Raw genomic sequence first — 25,000 nt, 5'->3', positions numbered from 1 at the left:
CGCACTCACACGCACACACACACACACACACACACACACACACACACACACACACACAACCAGCTTCTTTCAGTTTCTGTCTACCAAATCCTCTGACAAGGCATCGGTCGCCCCGAGACTAGAGTAGAAGCCACTTGCCAAAGGTGCTACGCAGTGGGACTGAACCCGGAACCATGCGGTTGAGAAGCAAGTTTCTTACCACAGAATGACTTGTCTCTATTACATAGAGACCATGCTCTCTACCACATAGAGGCCATCAAGTTGAAGTGAAAAAACTAGTGCGAACAGGAATCGTAAATGGATTAAGTCGGTCATTAACCTTAACCTATTACTAAGGTTTGGCGTGAGAGACACATTCAGCCACATTGCGAAAATATTAAAGTTTGTCATATCTACAGTGAGAACAACACGTAATAATTAAGTTAAAATTTAATCATGTTCTCAAATAGGCACTTCATTAAATATTCAAATGTTGATTTCTTTTAGAGATGTGATGATTAATATGGGACGAATCATTAGTGCGTGAAATGATGATCAAACTGAATGTAATACTAACAAACATGATCATTCTTGTGAAAGCTAAAAGTTGCTATGAGAAGTTGAAATTTTTGATACCAAAACGCTTCCTCACTAGTGAAGGTTGGCTTGGAAAGTTTAAGAAGCGCCTTAATTTACACAACATTAAAAAGACCGGTGAAGCTGCCAGTACTGATACAGGGGCTGATATTAATCATCCTGAAAAGCTGAGATAATTATTGCTAGAGAAGTGCACAATGTTGATGAAACTATAATTTTCTTGAACGGTAGATCGACTAAAACTTTGATTTCTACTTAAGAAAAACGAGTACCATGCTTTGAAAACCTTCCAGTTTCGTCTGTTGTTTCATATAAGAGATCCTTTTGTGCTGCTGATGATATGAATTTAAGTTTTCTACTTTTAAGTTTCATACTTCTAAGAGCTTTTAAGGATTATGCCAAATTTAATCTAGCCGCGGTTTCGCGTTAAAAGATGGCTCGGAAGGATTTTCCATGACAGGTTTACGTTTTTGCCCTGCTGTAGAATACTACGAGCCGTGTTTCTAACGTAATACAGTTTCTTTTAGATATTACTCCAAGTTACCCTATGATCTTTCCGATAGTGTTGGAGTAGAATATAATCTAAGAGCAAATCTTAGTTCCAGCCTATGGATAATAGCGTGTTGCATGGCTTCAAGGTATATTATCTGGGAACTTCAAAATCATTTATAAAAGCAATTGATTGGGACGATAAACCTATAATTAGGGACTTCTGGAAAAAGTTCATCTTTATGCATGCTGTGAATAACGTAACTATTAGATGCTTATGAATAGCGCTTAGAAAAATATGATCAGACTGAATCCTTTCCTAAGACTGGTTTTACAACTTTTATATGTTCTGCTATAGAAAATTCCATGTCATTTGTAATATTTCCAGAAAAGCACTGTTTCATTCAGAAAATACACCAAATTATAGTGTAGGGTTTGAAGAAGTCAATGAAAGATGATGTGATTGAGTTGCTAAGGTTCAATAGAAAAAATTTGTCTTAAGAGGAGTGAGATGCAGGATAAGAAGAGGATATAAATGAATCATGTATCCCATTTCAGCAGACTGTAAAGAACATGTCTAAAATATTGTTAGTTGTAGACAAAGGCTTGCAAGATTTTGTTGGCAACGATTCTAACAGTGAACGTAATATAAAACTTACAAAAAGTGTTCATAATGACCTTAGTTTCTACACAAAGAGATGTGTGTCGTAAACGTAAGCAACGTTGAATAAGTTTTTCCTTCTTGCAGCAGATGATGTCAGTGTACAATGCAGAAGATAGTACCTCTCTTCCTCCCACTAACCCCCTTTGCTCCAATTCCCATCCCTCAGCCGTCAACATCGTTTGTAGTGGGTATGGGTTGTGCTACTAAATTACTCTATTGTTATTTATTCCCTTACATATTTCCCTTCAAATAATTTTACGTATACATACATCACTATTTGTGTCTAAAAGTAGCTATTTTTCAGCGTAAAAGATATATTACTTTGAAGCTATAAAAATCCGTTGGAAGGCGTTTTAGTTTTTAACATGATGTCTTGCAAACAACTCGCACATGCAAGTGATACCAGTCGAGAACTCCGCATACCGGAAGCCACCAAGTGTATGGGGTCATCAGGAGAGAATGCGCGCCGTTTCGGGATCTACCTCTCGACGGCATCAATGCGCACCGGCCTCCCTCACTGATATGAGGCCCCGCTTGCTAGATCAACTGGTTATTAAAAACAAAACTCAATATTTCTCTAACCATCACTCATCGTCACTTTTTCACCAAATCCAGTGGCTAGCCTTCTCCACTGTATTTTGGATATCACTCATGGTGGTATTCGCTTTACGATGAATTAGGACTAACGATAACAACAATCGCCTCACACTGTGTCCTACAAACCCTCTACATCCAACTTCGATTGGAAAATGCTCCACTTTCCAACCTGCGTCTTCACATTTCTCGAAAAAATTATGTTTCTAGTTAAGGAATTTCGTTACGGCAAAATTTTTTAAGAACAGGGGATTTCTATACAGCAATTATACCGTTGTATGTTCGTTGTGTGTTTAATTTAGCCATTTCATCACACATGAAGATGGCCATACTCACTTTCTGCTTATTGTTTAATATTAAACAAAAAGCAGAAAGTGAGTATGACCATTTTCATGTGTAATGAAATGGCTATATATATATATATATATATATATATATATATATATGTAAGAATATATATATATAAATGTGTGCGTGTAATCATATTTTAAGTATATGGTTGATAATTATGTATACACGTATATATATATATATATATATATATATATATATATATATGCATACATATATAAATGTATGCGTGTAATCATATTTTAAGTACATAGTTGATAATTATGAATGTGTATATATATATATATATAACTTTTATAGGAATATTCCAAAAGAATATGTAACTGAACTTATATTGAGTGCTCTATTGTTTTGAGCAAATAAATATATATATATGTGTTTTTATATTATTAATAAATTCATAAACTTATCAATAATATTCTCAGGAAATCAATATTTAATATTTCGAAAGATATATATCCAATATGACATGGTAATATAATAAATTTATAATTTAAAATATACGAAATATAAATATAAATATGTATAAAAATATGAATGTAGATAAAAATACATGTGAATATAAATGCGTATAAAAATTTATGCGTAATTAAGCATGAATATTATAAAGTCTAAAATATACACTTCTTGTGCACGTCCACGCGTTCGTTGTTCTTTTTTTTTTTCGTTTTTTATTCGTTTATTTGAATTGTTCGTATATTTAAATTGATTATATGTGTGTGAGAGTGTGTGTGTATGTGTGCGTGCGTGCATGTGTGTATACGAGGTGTATCAAAAAGTTCCCGGACTAATTTTGTGGCGCGCCAAAAGATGGCAGCGAACGGTTGCGTGTGTCGTGAGAGCTAGCAGTGACCTTCTTGAGGCAGTGTGCCGAGTGACATCGCTGTATTAATTTTGCAAGTTGTGAAATTTATGTTTTTGTGATCACGTGTAGGCTGTAGTCTACGATTTTGTCATGGACAGGAAATTGGAACAAAGAGCCAACGTGAAATTTTGCGTTAAACTTGATGAGTCTGCTACAGAGACAATGAGCATGCTTCGGCAAGCTTACAGGGATGGGGCAATGGGTCGTATACAATGTTTCGAGTGGCACTGGTGCTTCAGAAGCGGAAGGAAGATGATGAACGATCTGAAGGACCTGCCACGAGCATCAACCCCGGTAATGTGGAGAAATTTCATCAGCTCGTGCATATGGATCGACGTAGGACAGTCAACGACATTACTGATATTGTTGGTCCGTGCAGGCAGTCCTAATGTCTGAACTGAACATGTGGCGTGTCTCTGCCAACTTTGTTCCCCGCCAGCGGACCACTGAAGCAGAAAGAACACCGCTTTGAGTTCTATCAAGATCTCCGTCAGCGTGCTGCTGATGACGCATCCTACATATCGAGGATCATCACCGGTGACGAGTTGGACCTACGTGTTCGACCCTGAGACGAAACAGCAGTCATCACAATGGAAGAGGTCTTCTTCACCTCGACCGAACAAGGAACGACAGAGCCCCAGCTCAATCAAGAGCATGCTCATCGTTTTTTGTTCGACATCTGCGTTATTGTGCATAGAGATTTCGTCCCCCAGGGCCAGACCGTCAATCGAGAGTTCTACTGCGAAGTTTTGAAGCGTTTGAGGCAGAACATTCGCCGAAAGTGACCCTATCTGTGGAGCGCGAACAACTGGATTATATATATATCTATATATATATATATATATATATATATATATATATATATGAGATTGCGAATATACACAGTAAGTAATATGACTAAAAATGATGATAGTAATAAATATAATGATGATAATAATGGTGATGATAACGATAATGTCGAAGTTGACGGTGATTGTGACGAGGAAGATGCTGCTGCTGCTACTGATGCTGATGATGATGCTGATGAACATGATGATGATGATGATGATGAGGAGGAGGAGGAGGCGAAGGAGGACAATATCAACGACATGACAACGACGACGACGACGATGATAATGAGGATGACGATTACAATGATCGTGATGGACAATTTTTCATATATATATATGTATATATATATATATATATATATATATATATATATATATATATATATATACATACGTCTATAAAGTTGAGACAATGTTATATTACATTTGTCTCATCATCATTATCGTCGTCGTCGTCGTTGTCATCATCTTTGTTATTGTTGCTGTTGTTGTTATTATTACCATTATTATTATTAATTTGTTTTCGTACTGGACAAACAACTATATATAGAGGTGATATCGAGTGCCTGTCTTAGGCTGCAATCGCTTCATTACATCACCTGCTCTCTTCTACCAACTGTTACTCCAGTCCTTTTGTAATCCCACAAGTTAGCGTCATTGCTTTGTTCTCAACGTAAAATGTAATTGGATATTTCCTCATTGATTTAAATGTTCTAAACCAATATTGGACTATAGCTTGTTTTTCCGATCATGAATACATCCTTCTCCTTTGACACTTGATAGCTACTCTTTAGGATCCATAGAAGACATAAAACGTCTATAAAGCTGACAATGAATGCTTGGTTTATGTGCACAACTACTGCCATTCGTAAAACAATACCTACCTCTGTTCTTATCCAGATTGTTTGCTTCAATCAATGCCTAGGTAGCCGCTCTGACATACGAGGGGTTGTTGAAAAGTTCCTGGCTTTGGGTAAAAAAAAAAAACACAGGAGGATCAACTGATTATGATTTTATTCAATATATTCTCCTCTCATATTCACACACTTATTGTAGCGGTCCTTCAGTTTTTCTAAGCTCTGGAAAAGATTTCAGAAGGTTGGGCCTCCAGCCAAGCTTTTCGTGATACCCTTAAAGCCAGTAGCATTTTAGCATCCCTCGTATTAGTAACCATTGAGTTAAAATCTCTGAAACGTTTTTATAATAGTTTACAAGTAAAATAAGGAATTAATTGATATTTATTTATTGGAATTTTATTCAGCATCTTTATTTGACCATACACATAAACAGGGCCGGTTTTAGCCAATCCGACTGATTTGTTCAAATTGGGTACCGCGCCAAGAGGGGGCCTCGCGCATACGCTCGAGCGGAGAATGCTATGATGAAATTTTTGTGTATCATTGTGGCTCAGAGCTGTTTGGTTGGGACTGGTGTACTACACGAAGCATAAAGCATCAATATTCAGCTTTTGTTGAATAGAAGGCCCCGCTGACAGTTCTCTTATTGGGTCCCGTACTTCCCAGCGCCGGCTTTGTAAATAAGGAGCTACGGATTTCTCGAAACATGGAAGCAGTTACACGAAACGAAACATAACTGAAAGGTGTTCTATCGAGTGCGTAACAAAATAGTTTCTTTTAGATATTAGTGACTGGAAAATATATTAGTTTGTTTTCAGTCTTTAACTTTTAGATGAATATGTAGCTGAATATCCTTTCCAGCTGCGTAACAGAACAGAAAGTGCGTTGCATATAATACAGAGCCTTATTTACTGTTTCCTTCTTACTTATATCATATACACTCAATGCCAAAATTTTCATATAATAAACAGATTTTTTTTTTTTTTTTTTTGCTGAGCAATCCCTGAGATTTGTGGGAGGAGTCTAGTCAATTACATCAGGTACTTATTTTTCCGGCCCCGAAAGGATGAATCCAAAATCGGAATTTGGACAAATCCTCGGAGGAATTTGAACTCAAAACGTAAAGTTGTAAGAAATGCCGCTAAACATTTTGTCCGATACGATTATGATTCTATCAGCTCACCGTCTTCGAGTCATCCATAGTACTGGTTTCAAATTTTGGTACAAGGCCGGCAAGTTCGGGGGGAGGGGGTTAATCGATTACATCGCCCCAGTGCTCAACTTGTACTTATCTTATCATCCCGAAAGGATGAAAAGCAAAGTCGATTTCGGCGGAATTTGAACTCAGAACGTAAAGACGGACGAAATGTCACTAAGCCCGGCGTACTAACGATTCTGCTAGCTCACCGCCTTTGAGCAAATCATATTCTTTTCTATTCTAGGTACAAGGCCGGACATTTTTGGGGAGGGGAGCAGCCGATTAGATCGACCCCAGTACGCAACTGGTATTTAATATGTCGACCTCTAAAGGATGAACGGCAAAGTCGATTCGGCGGAATTTGAATTCAGAACGTAAAGACAGACGAAATACTGCTAAGTATTTCGCCCGGTGTGCTAACATTTCTGCCAGCTCACCGCCTTCAGCAATTCATAATATTTATTTCTTTATTGGCCACAGGGGCTGGCTAAACATAGAGGGGACAACCAAGGACAGACAAAGGGATTAAATCGATTACATCGATCCCCAGAGCGTAACTGGTACTTATTTAATCGACCCCGAAAGGATGAATGGCAAAGTCAACCTCGGCGGAAATTGAACTCAGAACAAAACGGCAGACAAAATACCGCTAAGCATTTCGCCCGGCATGCCAGCTCATCGCCTTGAGCAATTCATAATATTGAATAAAAAAAATATAGTCATGGGCATGGCTATTTGGTTTATAAGTTCGCCTCCCCAAAAATGTAACTGTGTTTAACATTTGCTCATTTACCCAAATTGAGCCCCTGCGCTACTTGGTCAAATATTTTTTATTGTATGTGTTAGATAATGCCATACCAGTTGAATTCAGTTAAGCTTATCAAGAAGTTAGTCATATCTTCTCCGGCATTTTGAATCTCTCGCCCATCTCTCTCATTCTCTCTCTCTTTCTCTCTCTCTTTCGCTTTCTTTCTCCCTCTGTCTCTCTCTCTGTCTCTCTCTCTGTCTCTCTCTCTGTCTCTCTCTCTCTCTCTTTCTCTGTCTGTCTGTCTGTCTGTCTGTCTGTCTGTCTCTCTCTCTCTCTCTCTCTCTCTTTCTCTCCTTCTCTCTCTCTCTCTCTCTCTCTCTCTCTCTCTCTCTCTCTCTCTCTCTGATTCACATTCTATCAACTCTGGTGCCAGAGTTGATTTCGTTCCCTGCACACCTACTTTTATATACCAACGAGAAAGAAAGTGATATTTGCATATATGCATAGGCACACACACACACATACACACGCACACACACACACAAACACACACACACACACACACACACATTGGGTTGGCAACTAAGTTCCCGCGGTTTTTTTTAATTTTGGAATTTATTGTGTTTTTAAATTTTGGAATCAATTTTTTTCGAGAATTCTATTTTTGAATCATTTTGGAATCTGTTTCTTTTTTCTAGTTAATTTTAGTTAATTTTTGTTTATTTTCAGATCACTAAAATGGAATGTCACATTAAGAAAAACGAGCATTTTCGACACCTACTTCTTTTTGCTTTTAATCAAGGTTCTATGGCCGCAAAAGCTGCTCGCAATATTTGTGCTGTGTATAGAGAGGGTGCCATAGCTGAAAGAACCGCTCGTAATTGGTATGTCAAGTTCAAAAATGGAAATTTTGACCTCAAAGACGCACCTCGTTCTGGCCGTCCAGTTGAGTTCTATGAAGAGCGATTAAACCAACTTTTGCACGAAAATTCTCGTTAAATGACAAGGGAACAGGCAGAGAAAATGGAATGCTTCCACACTGCTATAGAGAAGGTTCAGAAGTATGGAGCGTAGTTTCCGCATACTTTAAGTGACAACAACAAAAATCAACGAGCCACAATCTCCACTGGTTTGCTCGCTCGTCACCGCTCAACTCATGGACACAAGCAACGATTCCTTTACCGAATCGTTACTGGCAACGAAAAATGGTGCCTGTACATCAATATGAATCAGCGTCAGGAATGGCTTAGCCCCGGTAAACAAGCGACACAGCGCGTGAAACAAGATCTTCATCCGTGTAAAACGATGTTGTGCGTATGGTGGAACTGGGAAGGGATTATTCATTACGAATTGCTTGAACGGAACTCTATGTTCAACAGATGGAACGGCTCAACACGGCTATTCAAGAGAAAAGACCTAATCGGCAGCATGGAGTTCTTCTACTGCACGACAACGTCCGACCTCATATCGCCAATATGACCAAGGAAGCCATTCAAACGCATGGGTGGGAAGTGCTGCCACACCCACCGTACTCTCCTGATTTGGTACCAACGGATTTCCACCTCTTTCAATCTCTTTCAAATGCTATGCGCGGAGTATCGTTCAATATTCATGCAGAAATGAGAGCTTGGTTGGATCAATTTTTCGAGTCGAAATCGGGTGATTTCTACCAACGAGGTATTGAAAATCTTGTTGAACGTTGGGAAGAAGTTGCAAACAACAAGGGTGAATACATTATTGATTAATTAGTTGCTATTTTTTATTAAACCTTTTTTAAAATTTCAATTTTAAAAAACGGCGGCAATTTAGTTGCCAATCCAAGATATATATATATTGGTGTCAATATAAAATGTTACAGCATACGTAAAATATTTTCAGCGATATTTTTATTTAATAATAAAAAAGACGAACAACAGTTTGGAGAAATTAAAATTTATAACATGAAGTTATGATTCGCATTCTTTTTACATTTACTCCTAAAATAACAAATAACGACATTGTTGAGTTTCATATTGTTCAATTCTGTATCTGTGATTCTTGAAAATCGTTCCCCATTTACCTTCTTTTTACGGAGAGTTTCTAACAAATTTTGACTCACGTTGAAGCAAGAGAAAAACTGGCACATCTCTTCGACGTCAAATTCAATAATGTTACCATTCGCTGGAATCTGGAAAACTTTCGGCTCATCTTTTGACTCTAAAAATATTCAGTAAACATATTTGTAAGAATACATACATACATACATACATACATACATACATACACACATATATAGTTATAGTTTGCAAATCCAGTACCCTTTCAATTTTACACCTATTATTAGTGGAGCACAGAATACATTCCAAGTCAAATGGAGCAGAGTACGGCTGAACTTGTTATCTTGGGGAGAGAATGCACATATTTAATTCATATGCTACAAATGATCAAGCTCTCTATGACAATAAAAATCTATAGGATATTCTTAAGATTTAAAAGATGATGGTTAAAACAAGATGCTTTCCTTCACAAACATGCTACCAAATAGGTGGCCGTTCAAAATTTACTCGAAATTAAATACAGAAAGAGAAGAGCATACAAACATACATACATACACATAATAAAGCACGCGTGGTTGTATGTGTGTCTGTGTGTCTGTGTTTGTGCACATGCATGTGCACGTGTAAGTCTGTATTTATGATGCAGCTCTTTATTTATGTATGTAGATATCAAAATTTTGCATGAATTCCATTATATTTGTAATTATCTCCTTCATATATGTGGGTGCGTGTATGTATGTATGTATGTATGTATGTATGTATGTATCTATCTATCTATCTATATATATATATATATATATATATATATATATATTCTCTTATTCTCTTATTTGTTTCAGTCATTTGACCGTGGCCTTGCTGGAGCACCGCCTTCAGTCGAACAAATTGGCCCCCAGGACTTATTCTTTGTAAGCCTAGTACTTATTCTATCGGCCTTTATGCTGAACTGCTAGGTTACGGGGCCGTAAACGCACCAACATCGGTTGTCAAGCGATTGTGGGACGACAAACACAGACACACATGCACATACATACATACATACATACATACATACATACATACATACATCTCCCCTTTTTCTTATCTCTCCTGTGCGAACTTTCTGTCCAGCAGTCGCCATGATAGATCGCTAACCACAACATTCAATTTTTTTCTCCGTGTTTTTCTCCTTGTTTTCTCCTTTCTGTTGAAGAGCGTAGCTCGAAACGTTAAAGACTTTCTCTATTCCCGAGCGTTAAACTAATACATCCTTTTGTTGTTTACACCACCTGTCCTCGTCTGTTGTTGTTTTTTTCATAAATTTTCCAATATATATATATATATATACATATACATATATATACGACGGGTTTATTTCAGTTTCCGTCTACTAAAATCCACTCACAAGGCTTTGGTCAGCCTGAGCCTATAGTAGGTGCCACGCAGGGGAACTGAACTCAGAGCCATGACTTCTTTCAGTTTCCGTCTACCAAATCCACTCACAAGGTTTTGGTCGGCCCGAGGCTGTATATACAGACACTTGCCCAAGTATCACGCAATGGGACTGAACCATGTGGTTGAGAAGCGAGCGACTGTATATATTTTTATTGTTTAGTTACATGAATTTAAGTGACATTATTCTTCATCTTTCAAGTATTTTCCGTTTTTGTCGTTTTGTTTGAAAGCTTAAACATTTCTCTTGAGGTACACATAAGTACTTTCTCATATGAGCAAAACACCTTTTCATTAAAAATTTTATGCGAAATGTTATGTGAAAATTTTAGAGTGCAACATTTTTTGTATTCAAACTACTGAACTTTTAGTATTCATACTTTATGCATAAAATAAATATATTTATATTTAAATATCATTATTTATGCAGTACCAATATCATGCTTATCCAGACAGTAAAAACAATTAGCTTTCTTTTCTTTACATTTTGAATTGTCCATAACATTTTAAAGTTAAAAATAAACTGATTCTCAAAAGGTAAAACATCGAATTTAAAAATTCATATAAATATTAAAAAAAAAATTTCTTTTAATAAATCTCAGTAGTTTCAAGAGTAAGGTGTGGATCCATATCATGATGTATCAGGTAATGGACAGAGTTATGCAAGGTATTTCATAAAGTTCAGTAAAGAATACTGGCAGCACAGCAAGTGTATTAAAATTCTTTTAAAATAAAATTATAAATATAAAACTACAAATATATAAAAAAAACACTCAAGTTACTTACATAGATCAATGTACTAATTAACTTTTGAAAGAAATTATATATATATATATATGTATATGCCACTCCGTCGGTTACGATGACGAGGTTGCAGCTGATCCGATCAACGGAACCGCCCGTTCATGAAATTAACGTGTAAGTGGATGAACACTCAAGCACTCCATAGGACACGTGTACCCTCAACGTAGTTCTCAGGGAGATTCAGTGTGACACAGAATGTGACAAGGCTGAAACTTTTAAATACAAGTACTGCTCATATTTTGCCAGCTGAGTGGACCGGAGCAACACGAAATAAAGTGTTTTGCTCAAGGACACAACGCGCCGTCGGGATTTGAACTCATGACTTTAAGATCGTGTGAGGAATGCCCTCACCACAAAGACACGCGTCTTCACTACACACACGTACAAGGATGATCATTTCTTATGAAAATGGTGCTATGCATTTTGCTAATTTATTCTGCAATAAAAAGTAACGGTTTATTCTATGCTAACTGGCAAAATCTAATGTTCTTATTCTCCTTATCTATATATATAAAAATGAGAATGTGTGTCTGTCTGTGTGTGTGTGTGTGTGTGTGTGTGTGTGTGTGTGTGTGTGTGTGTGTGTGTGTGTGTGTGTGTGTGTGTGAATCCCTAAAACTCGAGAACTACGCAACCAATTTCATTCAAATTTTACAGATGCCTTACTTAGGGTTCCAGTTGTGTTTTAGTCAAAAAATTTTTTAACTTCTTGCAGAGTTCGAGTCCACAGCTACATAATATCTCCTCCACTATTTAAGTATTACGTGTCAAAAGTGAAACAAAAACACTCATGTCAAATACTTTCACTTTAAAAATGAAACTATTCTACTAACTGAAACAATCACATTTCGATACTGTAATGACAGATACTTTCAGAGAGAGAGAGAGAAAGAGAGAAAGAGAGAGAGAGAGAGAGAGAGAGAGAGAGAGAGAGAGGAGAGAGAGAGAGAGAGAGAGAGAGAGAGAGAGAGAGAGAGAGAGAGAGAGAGAGAGAGAGATGTATATGTATACATATAGATGTATATGTACACGTTATTCCACTAACTGAAACAATCACATTTCGATACTGTAATGACAGATACTTTCAGAGAGAGAGAAAGAGAGAGAAAGAGATGTATATGTATACATATACATGTATATGTACACGTATATGCATATATATATATATATATATATATATAGATATAGATCTATATGCATACATGTATATGTATACACATGTGTAGATGTATATATATATATATAGAGAGAGAGATGTACATGTAATATGTACACATATATACATATATATACATGCATACAGATATCTATACATATATACACCCATCACACACAAACACATGCACACAAACACACACATTAGTCATTTGTTTTCTTATCCAAAACTACGTCAAAAGTACTGGACGGATCTTTATGAAATTTGGAAATTATATTCTATGTATAACGGCCATAACTCCCATGAAAATTCATATATTTTTGATGTTGATGAAATTTGAACCCGAACATAACAGATTAGCATTATTTGTAATTCAACGGTACAACAGTGTAAGACTACCCTTTCAGATATACTTTCATTGTGATTTCTGCAATGTGGTGCATAAATTGTCAAGTAAATGAGACGCATCTTTGCCTCCACTGATTCACTTGCAAAGTGTTGAGTAAAATTATTTCGTTGCAGACCTCCTTTGGGTCTTTTTATTATCACTACGACACACATAGTCCCCAGTTGGTAACATTGATTTCAAGGCCCTCCTAGATGAGAGACTGGCATTTCACTTAATGTCTATGTTCCATGCTGGCATGGATTGGAGAGTTATTAATGTAGAAATATGGTATCGTAGCTACTAACAGTTGAGGGTTGCGTAGTCTAGACGGCGTTTTTAGATTTCATTATTCTCTTTAACCCGGGCAAAGCCGGGTATTTCTGCTAGTATAATATAAAGATGATATGTTAAAAACACTAAACAACAATAATAATAATCTTTTCTACTAAATTTTGGGGAAGGGGACTAGTCGATTACATCGACCCTAGTGTTTCACTGGTACTTAATTTATTGACCTCTTAAGATGAAACGCAAAGTCGACCTCGGCAGAATTTGAACTCAGAACGTAGCCACGGGCAAAATACCGATAGGCATCTCGTCCAGCGTGCTAACAAAAACTTTTAATACTGTATGAAGCGCATAATATATATTGTGTGCGCGCGCGCGTGTGTGTTCTGTGAGTGTATATATATTGTGCGCTTCATAAAGCATTAAGAGTTTTTAACTCTTATTTCTTGCAATATAAGTCTTCAGTACCCTCAGTCGCAATTAGTGATGATAAAATATTTCTTTTACGGTCTTATATTGCGCCTACCTGTCTATATTCATTATATATATATATATATATATATATATATATATATATATATATATATATATATATATATATTATTGAAAAGAGTTCCAGCTCTGTCTGTTTTTTATGTTTTATTTATATTCTTATAAGATTAATGTGGGATATAGAATATGGAATATCTATATATATAAAAATGAGAATGTGTGTCTGTCTGTCTGTCTGTCTGTCTGTCTGTGTGTGTGAATCCCTAAAACTCGAGAACTACGCAACCAATTTCGTTCAAATTTTACAGATGCCTTACTTAGGGTTCCAGTTGTGTTTTAGTCAAAGAAATTTTAATTTCTTGCAGAGTTCGAGCCCACGGCAACATAATATCTCCTCCACTATTTAAGTATTACGTGTCAAAAGTGAAACAAAAACACTCATGTCAAATACTTTCACTTTAAAAATGAAACTATTCTACTAACTGAAACAATCACATTTCGATACCGTAATGACAGATACTTTCAGAGAGAAAGAGAGAGAAAGAGATGTATATGTATACATATACATGTATATGTACACGTATATGCATAGATATATATATATAGATCTAGATCTATATGCATACATGTATATGTATACATATGTGGAGATGTATATATATATAGATGTACATGTAATATGTACACATATATACATGCATACAGATATTTATACATATATAAACCCATCACATACAAACACATGCACACAAACACACACATTAGTCATTTGTTTTCTTATCCAAAACTACGTCAAAAGTACTGAACGGATCTTTATGAAATTTGGAAATTATATTCAATGTATAACGGCCATAACTCCCATGAAAATTCATATATTTTTGATGTTGATGAAATTTGAACCCGAACATAACAGATGAGCATTATTTGTAATTCAACGGTACAACAGTGTAAGACTACCCTTTCAGATATACGTACATTGTGATTTCTGCAATGTGGTGCATAAATTGTCAAGTAAATGAGACGCATCTTTGCCTCCACTGATTCACTTGCAAAGTGTTGAGTAAAATTATTTCGTTGCAGACCTCCTTTGGGTCTTTTTATTATCACTGCGACACACATAGTCCCCAGTTGGTAACATTGATTTCAAGGTCCTCCTAGATGAGAGACTGGCATTTCACTTAATGTCTATGATCCATGCTGGCATCGATTAGAGAGTTATTAATGTAGAAATATGGTATCGTAGCTACTAACAGTTGAGGGTTGCATAGTCTAGACGGCGTTTTTAGATTTCATTATTCTCTTTAACCCGGGCAAAGCCGGGTATTTCTGCTAATATAATATAAATAGTAAAATGAAATGAAGTATTGAAAGTCTTATTGAATAAATGAAATATTTGAGTATTAAATATATATAGGGGCTAGTATACCTTCCTGCTTCATAGTAGTCATCAAGGTCCCATCTGACAGATGTGTTTTAACTGTCTTTATATGTGTGTGTGTGTGTGTGTGTGTACGTATGTATGTGTGTATGTATGTATGTATGTATGTATGTATGTATGTATGTACGTATATAAAGTTTTAAGTATTTAAAATTTTGTATTTTTGCATTGTTTTTGATTAAAAAATGTAAGTGGATTCTTTAGTTATATATTTTAAGATGAAACAGATTATTTTTATTTTATTTTATTTTAACTTTATTTTCATTTTCATCTTTGAATTATATTTTGAATTATACATTTAATTACTTCTGAACTGAAAATTTTATAATAATATATTCTTTAAAATACTCTCTAATTAGATAAGACGACAGCCCAGGAATCTGTTTTTGGTTGACTGATAGCAAAGTTCTTTAAAAATAAATATTAAACTCAAGGATGACTATTTCTTACGAAAATGGTGCTATTCATTATGCAAATTTATTCTGCAATAAAAAGTAACGGTTTATTTTATGCTAACTGGCGGATGCTTTTTAAAAAAAATCTAATGTTCTCATTCTCCTTATCTAATATAAAGATGAGATGTTAAAAACAACAACACTAAACAATAATAATCTTTTCTACTATAGGGACAAGGCCTGAAATCTGGGGGAGGATGATAGTCGATTACGTCAACCTCAGTACTCAACTGGTACTTAATTTATCGACCCCCGAAAGGATGAATGGTAAAGTCGACCTCGGGGGAATTTGAACTCAGAATGTAGCGACGGGCGAAATGCCGATAAGCATTTCGTCCAGCGTGCTAACAATTCTGCTACCTTGCCGCCTTGATGATAATAATAGTAGTAATAATAATAATAATAATAATAATAATAATAATAATAATAATAATAATTATTATTATTATTATTATTATTATTATTATCATCATCAACTTCATCATCATCATCATCATCATCATCATCATCATCATCATCATCATCATTATAGTGAGGATCATCATCATCGTTATCATTTGGAAAGAATGCTGTGAAGTAAGACATTTTCCCTTCATAACGCTGGGATATACACTTAATATTAGCGAAAATGGAAATCTTATAAAACGACAAAAAGGGTATCAGATATCTCCACACAACTGGTGTAATAAATGAATAATTTAAAGATAAATACTCTGCCCTAAGTAGTGAAGTAAATAAAGCCCTTAAGTGCAATTGAAAAATTCATCTATAATTGTTCTTGTTTTTTTTTTATGTCTACACCATATTCCTTGTTGTTTTAAAAACTAAGAACAGAAATCAGTTGAACTTTGGACACAGTATTCAAGTTGATCTGACATTAAAAGTTCGGAGGCTTGCTGACGATCCTAAAGAAGGATGAAACAGCGCTGCACATAACTGCCATTCACTAGAAACTTTAAGGTCTTTAAAATGTGTAGAAAAAATGGTAACAGTTTATGCTCAGCGCACCTTCTTTATTCTTTGATGTAAATTTCAAACCTACCTCAACTTGACTTAACCCATTACCTACCAGTGATCTCATATGAGATCACTTAAAAATTACAAATTTCGTAATTATCTGTCAATATTTACACATTTCTAACCTTTTTGCTATATCTACTAGGTTTATTTCTCTGATATTCAAATGAGGTTTCCTAATATTTCTATTTAAAATGTTATTTTGAAATGTTATTTTGAAATGTTATTCCAGCGTGTTTCTAAGGCTGCTTTATGTTAGAAATCAAAGTTTCATAAACAAAATTCCAGTTAATAGAATTATGGAAGGTAATGGGTTAATCTAGACGGGATTGTCTCTCCGATGATAGCTAACCACCAGGGATAGACCAGAATTTTGATGTTGTCATATTGGAAACGAAGGGATTTTTTTTATACTACCAACCTAAAATGGAAACGTTTCGAATGAAATTCTTCAATTTTTTAATTCGTTTTTTTTTCTTTGTGCTATTCTTATGTATCTATTGATATAAATCGATATCGTCTGACGATATGCAGACGGGAACTGTTTTCGCGAACTCTGATCATCTCTTGAAACTCCTATGAACTCACAACGACGGTAAACTCAGCAGCAGTCCGTTTAACTAATCCCGGATGACTGTCATTACAAGACAAGAAGAAAGATATGGTCTGAGTGTGGACCACTTAATATGTACTCTATCACAGAGGAAAGACTGTAAGCAAACCTACAATAACACGGACCCCTCGCTTTAAGAGTAGTCTATAGCAGAAATTTGGTAAATAAACTGAGGTAAGTAGCAAGCTTAGGGTTATACACATACATGTCTATGCATGCCTACATACACGAATACATTTGTGTGTATGTATGCATGTATGAATGCATATATGTATGTATATAATATATATATATAAATATATATATATATATATATATATATATATATATATATACACACATATATATATGTGTGTGTGTGTGTGAGTGAGTGTGTGTGTGTGTGTGTGTGTGTGTGTGTATTGAATGTACATGTATGTATGTGTGTAAATGTATATGTATATATATATATATATATATATATATATATATATATATATATATATATATATATATATATATATATATATTTAGAAATAATACATTTCTAAATCTCTCAGAGAGATTTATGCAGTAGTGATACGATGAAGTAGTTGTATGCTGTCAACCTAATGTGACAGTCCCCTGAAGGGAATAATAAGGACACAGGAAATGTGTCAAGGCTGACAAGAAGCGGTGCAGCTTCAACCAACAGTAGTATTATTCCCTTCAGGGGACTGTCACATTAAGTTAACAGCATACAAGTACTATGTATATATATATATATATATATATATATATATATATATATATATATATATATATATATATATATATATATATATATATATATATATATATATATATATATATATATATATACATAGGAGAATGTACGAAAAAACAACAACAGACGAGGACAGGTGGTGTAAATAACAAAAGGATGTATTAGTATGACGCTCGGGAATAGGGAAAGTCTTTGACGTTTCGAGCTACGCTCTTCAACAGAAAGAATACGGAGACAAGGAGAAAAACACTGAGAAAAAAAATTGAATAGTGTTCAGTCAACGGTCAATCATAATAATGGCTGATCATAACAATGGCTGACCGGAAGTTAGAAATTCTTTTTTCAGGAGAGCTAAGAAAAGGGGGAGATAACAAACGGTGATCGAAGAACGAGGGGCTGTGTGTGGGAGATAGAATGCTGGTGATCTTGACGTATGTAGTGTGAAAATGGGGAAGGGAGAAAGGAGTTGGTCAGTTGTAGTGTGTGCGTGGTGTGATGCGAGGGTATTGGTGTGATGTGATGTGAGGGTGTTGGGAGGTGGGGAGGGGCATGGGTGGAGTGTGGGTTAGGCTGAGGGTGGGGTAGAGGTAGGGGTATGTGGGTAGGGGTGGATATGTGGGTAGGGGTGGGGGGTGTAAGGAATTGGATGGGGTGGAGTGGGAAGGTAGAGTAGGAGTGTGTTGGGGTGTGGTGGGATGAGCTTATGAGGGGTGTTGACGATGAAGGGGGAAGGGGAAGGTGGATGTAAGAGAGGGGGAAGGTGGATATAAGAGAGGGGGAAGGTGGGTATGGGAGGGGAGAGAAAGAGAGGAAGAGAGGAGAGAGGGTGGGTATAAGAGAGGGAAGGTGGATGTGAGAGAGGGGGAAGGTGGGTATGGGGGGGATATATCCAACCGTTTTAATTCGTCTCCAGCATGGATGACCAACATTCTTAAATGGAACGCTTTAAAATTGCGAAGGTCGCCGTATGAAACCGTTGGCAGAATTGTTAATTCACAAATATATTTATCCGCCGAATGCGATGACAAGCACTCATCCTTGCAGTTTGCCACGAACGTGTGTGTGTGTGTGTGTGTGTGTGTGTGTGTGTGTGTGTGTGTGTGTGTGTGCGTTTGCTTGTGTGAGCATGTGTGATTGTCCGTGTGTTCGATAATGATTGGAATGCGCTTATACTAGTCCTAGTTTCCTGCGTTTAAAATTTCTCCCATCATTATGAGTTACCATACACACACACACACAAACGGACATGCAAACACACGCACACATGTACACACACACGTACACACACACACACACACACACACACACACACACACACACACACACACACACACACACACACTTCTACAATAATTTTCTTCAACTTGTTTTAGTCATTCAAATCATTCAGCAAATTAAACTACATAACTAGAAATTTTAGGAGTCGGGGCAATAGTTGATTAAATCGACCCCAGTACTTGACTGGTACTTTATTTATTGACACCAAAGGGGTGAATGTCAAAATTGGCCTCGGTGATTTCGTATTGCCTAAATTGACATCAACAATTGTGGCGTAGTTTGAAGATACGTATATTAAAGAAATTTACCTGACTTTTTCTTCTTCAACAGGCCTGGTATATTGAGTTTCTGTAAAAATGACTCACTCTTCTTTATAGACCCACTGCAATGAAATTTTGAGTTCTTATGTACAATACTTTGTATCTGTTAAAGTAAATGGATATTATATGGAAGAACCAGCATGCATTTCTCCAATGATTTATATACAATACGTGTATCTGTTAAAGTAAATGGATATTATATGGAGGAACCACCATGCATTTCTGTGGGGATGAACCGGAAGAAGTGGGTCATGACGTCAATGGTCAAGGGACTGACCGGAAGAAGCATGAGAAGGTAAGTGCGGGAGAGACAGGGCAGGGCTGGCCGAGGGAATTCCCTCCCAGATTGGTCAGATGGCAGCTGCTTATACTGGGTGAAAGAGTAGGGCAGGATCGCTGGAGTGACTACTACTAGACAGGCGCAGATGAGAAAGGAAGGTAGATCAACCTCTTTTCATTTCCCACGCACGACAAACTATTTCGGCAATTGTATACAGACGTCGTTGTCCGCTTGATATATGATGGCAGTGAAGATAAGAATCGGCAGTGGTGTTATCAGACTTTTCTATGGCGAAGGTGACATAGTAGCCTGGATTCGAGAGGCCAAAGTTGTGACCAAGCTACAAGGCATCAAAGATGTAGCGAGCCTCATAGCCTTGTATTTGGAGCGGAGTGCGCTGGCACTTTACCTCAAAATGGACAAAGAACAACTGAACGCGGCGAAGATCGAGCAGCTCTTGTGAGAGACTTACACAGATGGAGAGCTAAGCTGAGAACGATCTGATGGAGAAGAGAACAGGTCGACGAATACGCTGCGGAGGTACGGAGGCTGGTTGTGTTGTCTGGTCTTACCAGTGACGGACTTGAGAAAGTAGCACAACTGGCCTTTGTGAATGGCTTTCCCCACGACGTGTGGGTGCGACTACAACAGTTGCCAGGCGGCAACAAAATGGCGATGAGTTAGCTCATCGTTCAAGCCCGCGTGTTGACACAAAACACCGGGCGGAAGGCAGTGGTGGTAGCGGCTGCAGAAATACACGACGCTGTGCGACGGCCGGTGAAGGACGGAAAGAAGTCTGCTGTGGAACTACAGCGACTGTTCATAGGCCGGTGTTTTAAGTGCCAAGGACTGCACATGGTGAGGGACTGCGCGGAGCCTGGACCGGTTTGCTACCGGTGCAAACAGACTGGGCATATCGCCCGAAATTGTTACCTGGGAAAAGGCCACGGGGGAGTTGTTGCCTCTCAAACTTCATCCGCGAACGAGTAGAGACGTTGGTGAAGTCACTGCCGCCCGTAGTTGGGGCCGTGGTCAGAGGAAATACGTTCAAGGCTCTCGTGAACACGGGATGCACGACGACTCTAGTGACTCCGAGGGTGACAAAGAAATGGAAGGGGACGAGTAGCGACGGCAGCGAAATCGGATACAAGGGTAGCAGCGATGTGGATATAGCTGTGCGCGGCACAACGCTAAAGCTGCGAGCGATCGTGATCGACCACGTGGTAGACGGAATTGACGCCCGGAGCGAGTTTGAAGAAGATTTAGAGAAGTGGATTAAGGAAGGTGCCTTTATCCCGTGGAAGGAGGAGGGGTGAGCGGAGTGCTACCTCTAATGGCAGTGGTACAGTCAACAAAGGGCAAAGTTAGACTGGTACTGGACTTTCGGGAGATGATCGGCCATGTACCGTACCACATAGGTGGCGAGGCGACCGACGTTTGCGATGAGACGCTGCGCGTATGGAGGCAGTCGACTAAAGCAACGACGATCGTCGACTTGCAGTCGGCATATTTGCAACTCCATGTGAACGATGAACTGTGGCAGTACCAACTGGTGCGATGCAAGGCCGGACATATTATCTGACAAGTCTGGATTTTGGGCTGAATTCTGCGCCGAAGATCATGGCGACAGTGCTCAAATCCATCCTGGGAAAGGTGGATAGAATAAGAAGGGCCACCAGTTCTTACATAGATGACATCCTAGTGGACGAAACCGTAGTTCCTGCCACAGAAGAAATTCGGAATCCACCGGAGCCAATGGCTGGAGGAGCTGCACTGGGGCTTAAGCTACAGAGAGACAGAAAAGGCGGGTTGGTATTTCGTAGGGGGAGCGAGATTCCATAGCTGGGTACCAACGTCAGCATGAGAGAACTGTTCTCAATGTGCAGGAAGTTAGTAGATCACTATCCGATCGCGGGGTGACTGCGTACGGCATGCAGCTACACCAAGAGACGAGTAGAAGGGGAGAAATGGAGTGACAAGGTGGGAGTAGGGATGGTGGCGATGATGTTGGGAAATCCTGGTGAGGACGAGAGCGGAAAACCCAGTTAGAGGGAACTGGCAGGTTCCCAGATCGGATTGCGGGACCGTATGGTGATGCTAGCAGCATTGCGATAGGGGTTGTGTTGGAAATCGGAGGTACTGAAGTGGAGGATGCCGCCTGACTTCGAAAAGCAGGCGACTACAACCACACCAATGTCTCTGAGTTGGACATAGTACTGAAGGGAGTGCATTTGGCCTTGAAATGAAGGCTCCGCTCTATCGATATCAGGACAGATCCGGCTACCGTGCTTGGCTGGGTAGGATCGGTGACCATCGACGAGAAGAGGATGCGAACCAAAGGGGATGCGGAAATGCTAGTGAAGCGCCACTTAGGGATCCTAGGGGAGCTGATTGGCGAGTTCGGCCTGAAGCTGAATGTAGTCCTTGTGCCTTCAGAGAGAAACATGGCAGACACTCTAACCAGGGTTAAAAAAAAGACCTGGTTAGAGGAGTCGGAAGAATCGAAGCAAGGGGTAACTGCGGTGTGTCAGTTAAACGACTCCGAACTAAGGAGACTGCATGCCATGCATCATATGGACGTGGATAGGACCCTGTATCTCGCCAGGAGGATTGACCCCGACGTTATCAGACAGAGTATTCAAAAGGTGGTTGGGAACTGCGACAGGTGTCAATCCATTGACCTTGCTCCGGGTGTACATTAACAGGGAAACATTTCGGTAGAACACAACTGGAGACAACTAGCAGTTGATGTAACACGCTACTGGCAGGGGACATATCTCTCGATGGTCGATTGTGGGCCGGGCCGGATGGCCATTTGGAGAGAATTGAGGACAGGCACTGCGGACGAGATGGCACGTATTCTAAACGAGGTATTCTTAGAGGGGGACCCTGTGGACGAATTGCTGATGGACAACAGCACAACATTTCGTTCGGAGGCGCTGAAGGAGATGCTTGACAGGTGGAAAGTGCACCGCTTTTTCAGAGCGGCATACAGGCCGAGTGGAAATGGGATCGTGGAGAGGGGACATGTCTCGCCGATTAGGACAGGCCAAAGAGTTCGTGCTACACAGAGTGATATTCAAATATGAATGGCGGCATCCGAGTAAACCATCGAGATGCTCTGTAGAAGAGAGAGGGTCCGACTTCGTGGAGGTGGGAGATGAAGTCTGGGTCAAGCCACCAAAGGCACGCTGCACAACTCAGTGGAACAAAGGAATAGTGACGGCTGTCAACTCCAAAACTAACATCTCTGGATAGAATGCAGCGTCATGCCTTGGATGTTCGTAGGATTGTCGCTTCGTCGGATGATGATTGTGGAGAAGAGGTAGAGAATGAGGTTCCCAGTTTGAGAAGATCACAACGTGCAAAGCTCTCACCAGAGTGGGTGATAGATTTCGACGTGGAGTGAAGTGAGGAGGTGAGCTTTGAGATCAGAGGGGGGGGGGCGTGTGGGGATGAGCCGGAAGAAGAGGACCATGGCGTCAATGGTCAAGGGACTGACCGGAAGAGGAAGCGTAAGAAGGGAGGTGCGGGGGAGACAGGAAGGGGCCGGCCTCTTGGCTGGCCGAAGCATCGTGAACGGACGTCAGGGAATTTGCTCCCGGGTTGGTCAGATAGCAGCTGCTTATACTGGGTGACAGAGTAGGGCAGGATCACTGGAGTGACTACTACCAGACAGGCGCACACGAAAGAGGAAGGTAGGTGAACCTCTTTTCATCTCCCACGCACGACAATTTCTCTCAAATGATTTATGTACAATACTGTGTATCTGTTAAAGTCAATGGATATCATATGGAGGAACCAGCATGCATTTCTCAAATGATTTATTATGTACAATACCGTGTAACTGTTAAAGTAAAGGATATCATGGAGGAACCAGCATGCATTTCTCAAACGATTTATTATGTACAATACCGTGTATCGGTTAAAGTAAATGGATATCATATGGAGGAACCAGCATGCATTTCTCAAATATATACGTAATTCTAACTGCCTTAGTTCATTTCCATTTACATATCTAGTTACTTCTGAAAAGAAAACTACTATCTTCGAAAGACCGACTCAGACTAAAAAAATTTGTTGCTCTTTTTCTTGATGCTATTCTTCTCGGGATTAAAACTGGTTCTTATTATTTCTTTGAATCTTTGAAGATTCCCTTCCATCTATTATCTTGTTTTAGTACTTGGCTGGCTGCCATACTGAGGCTCAGTTTTCATAGGATTTCGTCGAGCAAATTGACTTCATTACTTATTTTATCAAGCCTGGTACTTATTCGGTCGTTTGCTTCTGTCAAACCGCTAAGTATGGGGGCGTAGACAAATTAACACCGATTTTCAAGCGTTGGTGGGTGACAAATGCAGTACATACGCACACACATATATATTTATATTATATTATATTATATATATATATATATATATATATATATATATATATATATATATATATATATATATATACGACGGGTTTCATTTGGTTTCCGTCTACCTAATTCACTAACAAGACTTATCCATATCACGAAGACACTTGTCCATGGTGCTGTGTAGCAGGACTGTACTCATAACCACATAGTTAATTAGCAAGCTTCTCAACCACACAGCTGTTTGTGCTTATATATATTGTGTTAATATGAAGCTTTTGCAATTACGAAACACACATGCATGAAAATGGAACGGCCATGTAACCTTTTAATGAGTTGTTAGATCATTAGCTAAAACATAATGGTTATATAATAATGTGCCGAACTTGAGTTCAATTTTCATCAAAGCTCTTTTACGATGTCTATTCTGAATTATTCAGTTTAACTTTGAATTATTTTGACATCGCTACACTGGAATGTTTGGCTGTCCAGTCTTAAACAAAATAAAGTGACATACAGGCATAACTGAGTCATAGCTTTTATACACCGAAATCTATATTTAAATACTGACGAAAACTGGATCATATAAATATGCACCAAGAAATGTAGGTAACACTGGGCAACAGTTTTTTCTTTTAAAGAATTGTCGTCCCAGATTCTGAATATATTCACGACACTGAATAAGAATATGACCTTCATTTGCTTCTAGCAGCTCTAGTTTTTGAGA

At 38.3% G+C, this 25,000-nt stretch overlaps 1 protein-coding gene and 1 long non-coding RNA gene across 3 annotated transcripts in view; one reads left to right on the top strand and one right to left on the bottom strand.

Moving 5' to 3' along the window:
* LOC149134715 (uncharacterized) overlaps nt 1-12,372 on the top strand; it is a 37,081-nt gene extending 24,709 nt beyond the window's left edge. For both annotated transcript variants that reach the window (XR_016242649.1, XR_016242650.1), the window contains exon 2: nt 7,902-12,372. This is a non-coding gene — a long non-coding RNA (uncharacterized LOC149134715). The remainder of the gene's footprint in view (nt 1-7,901) is intronic.
* Nucleotides 9,089-25,000, bottom strand: part of LOC106874652 (uncharacterized) — a 23,884-nt gene continuing 7,972 nt past the window's right edge. The window contains exons 3-4 of the mRNA XM_014922446.3: nt 19,622-19,695; nt 9,089-9,368 (exon numbers count right to left, since the gene is read on the bottom strand). Coding sequence (XP_014777932.1) covers nt 9,106-9,368; nt 19,622-19,695 — 337 coding nt within the window. The 3' untranslated portion in view covers nt 9,089-9,105. The remainder of the gene's footprint in view (nt 9,369-19,621; nt 19,696-25,000) is intronic.

The sequence above is a fragment of the Octopus bimaculoides genome, chromosome 7 (assembly GCF_046866305.1).
Source record: "Octopus bimaculoides isolate indiv1 chromosome 7, ASM4686630v1, whole genome shotgun sequence".
Lineage (NCBI taxonomy): Eukaryota > Metazoa > Mollusca > Cephalopoda > Octopoda > Octopodidae > Octopus > Octopus bimaculoides.
This window is presented reverse-complemented; position numbering and strand designations above follow the sequence as displayed.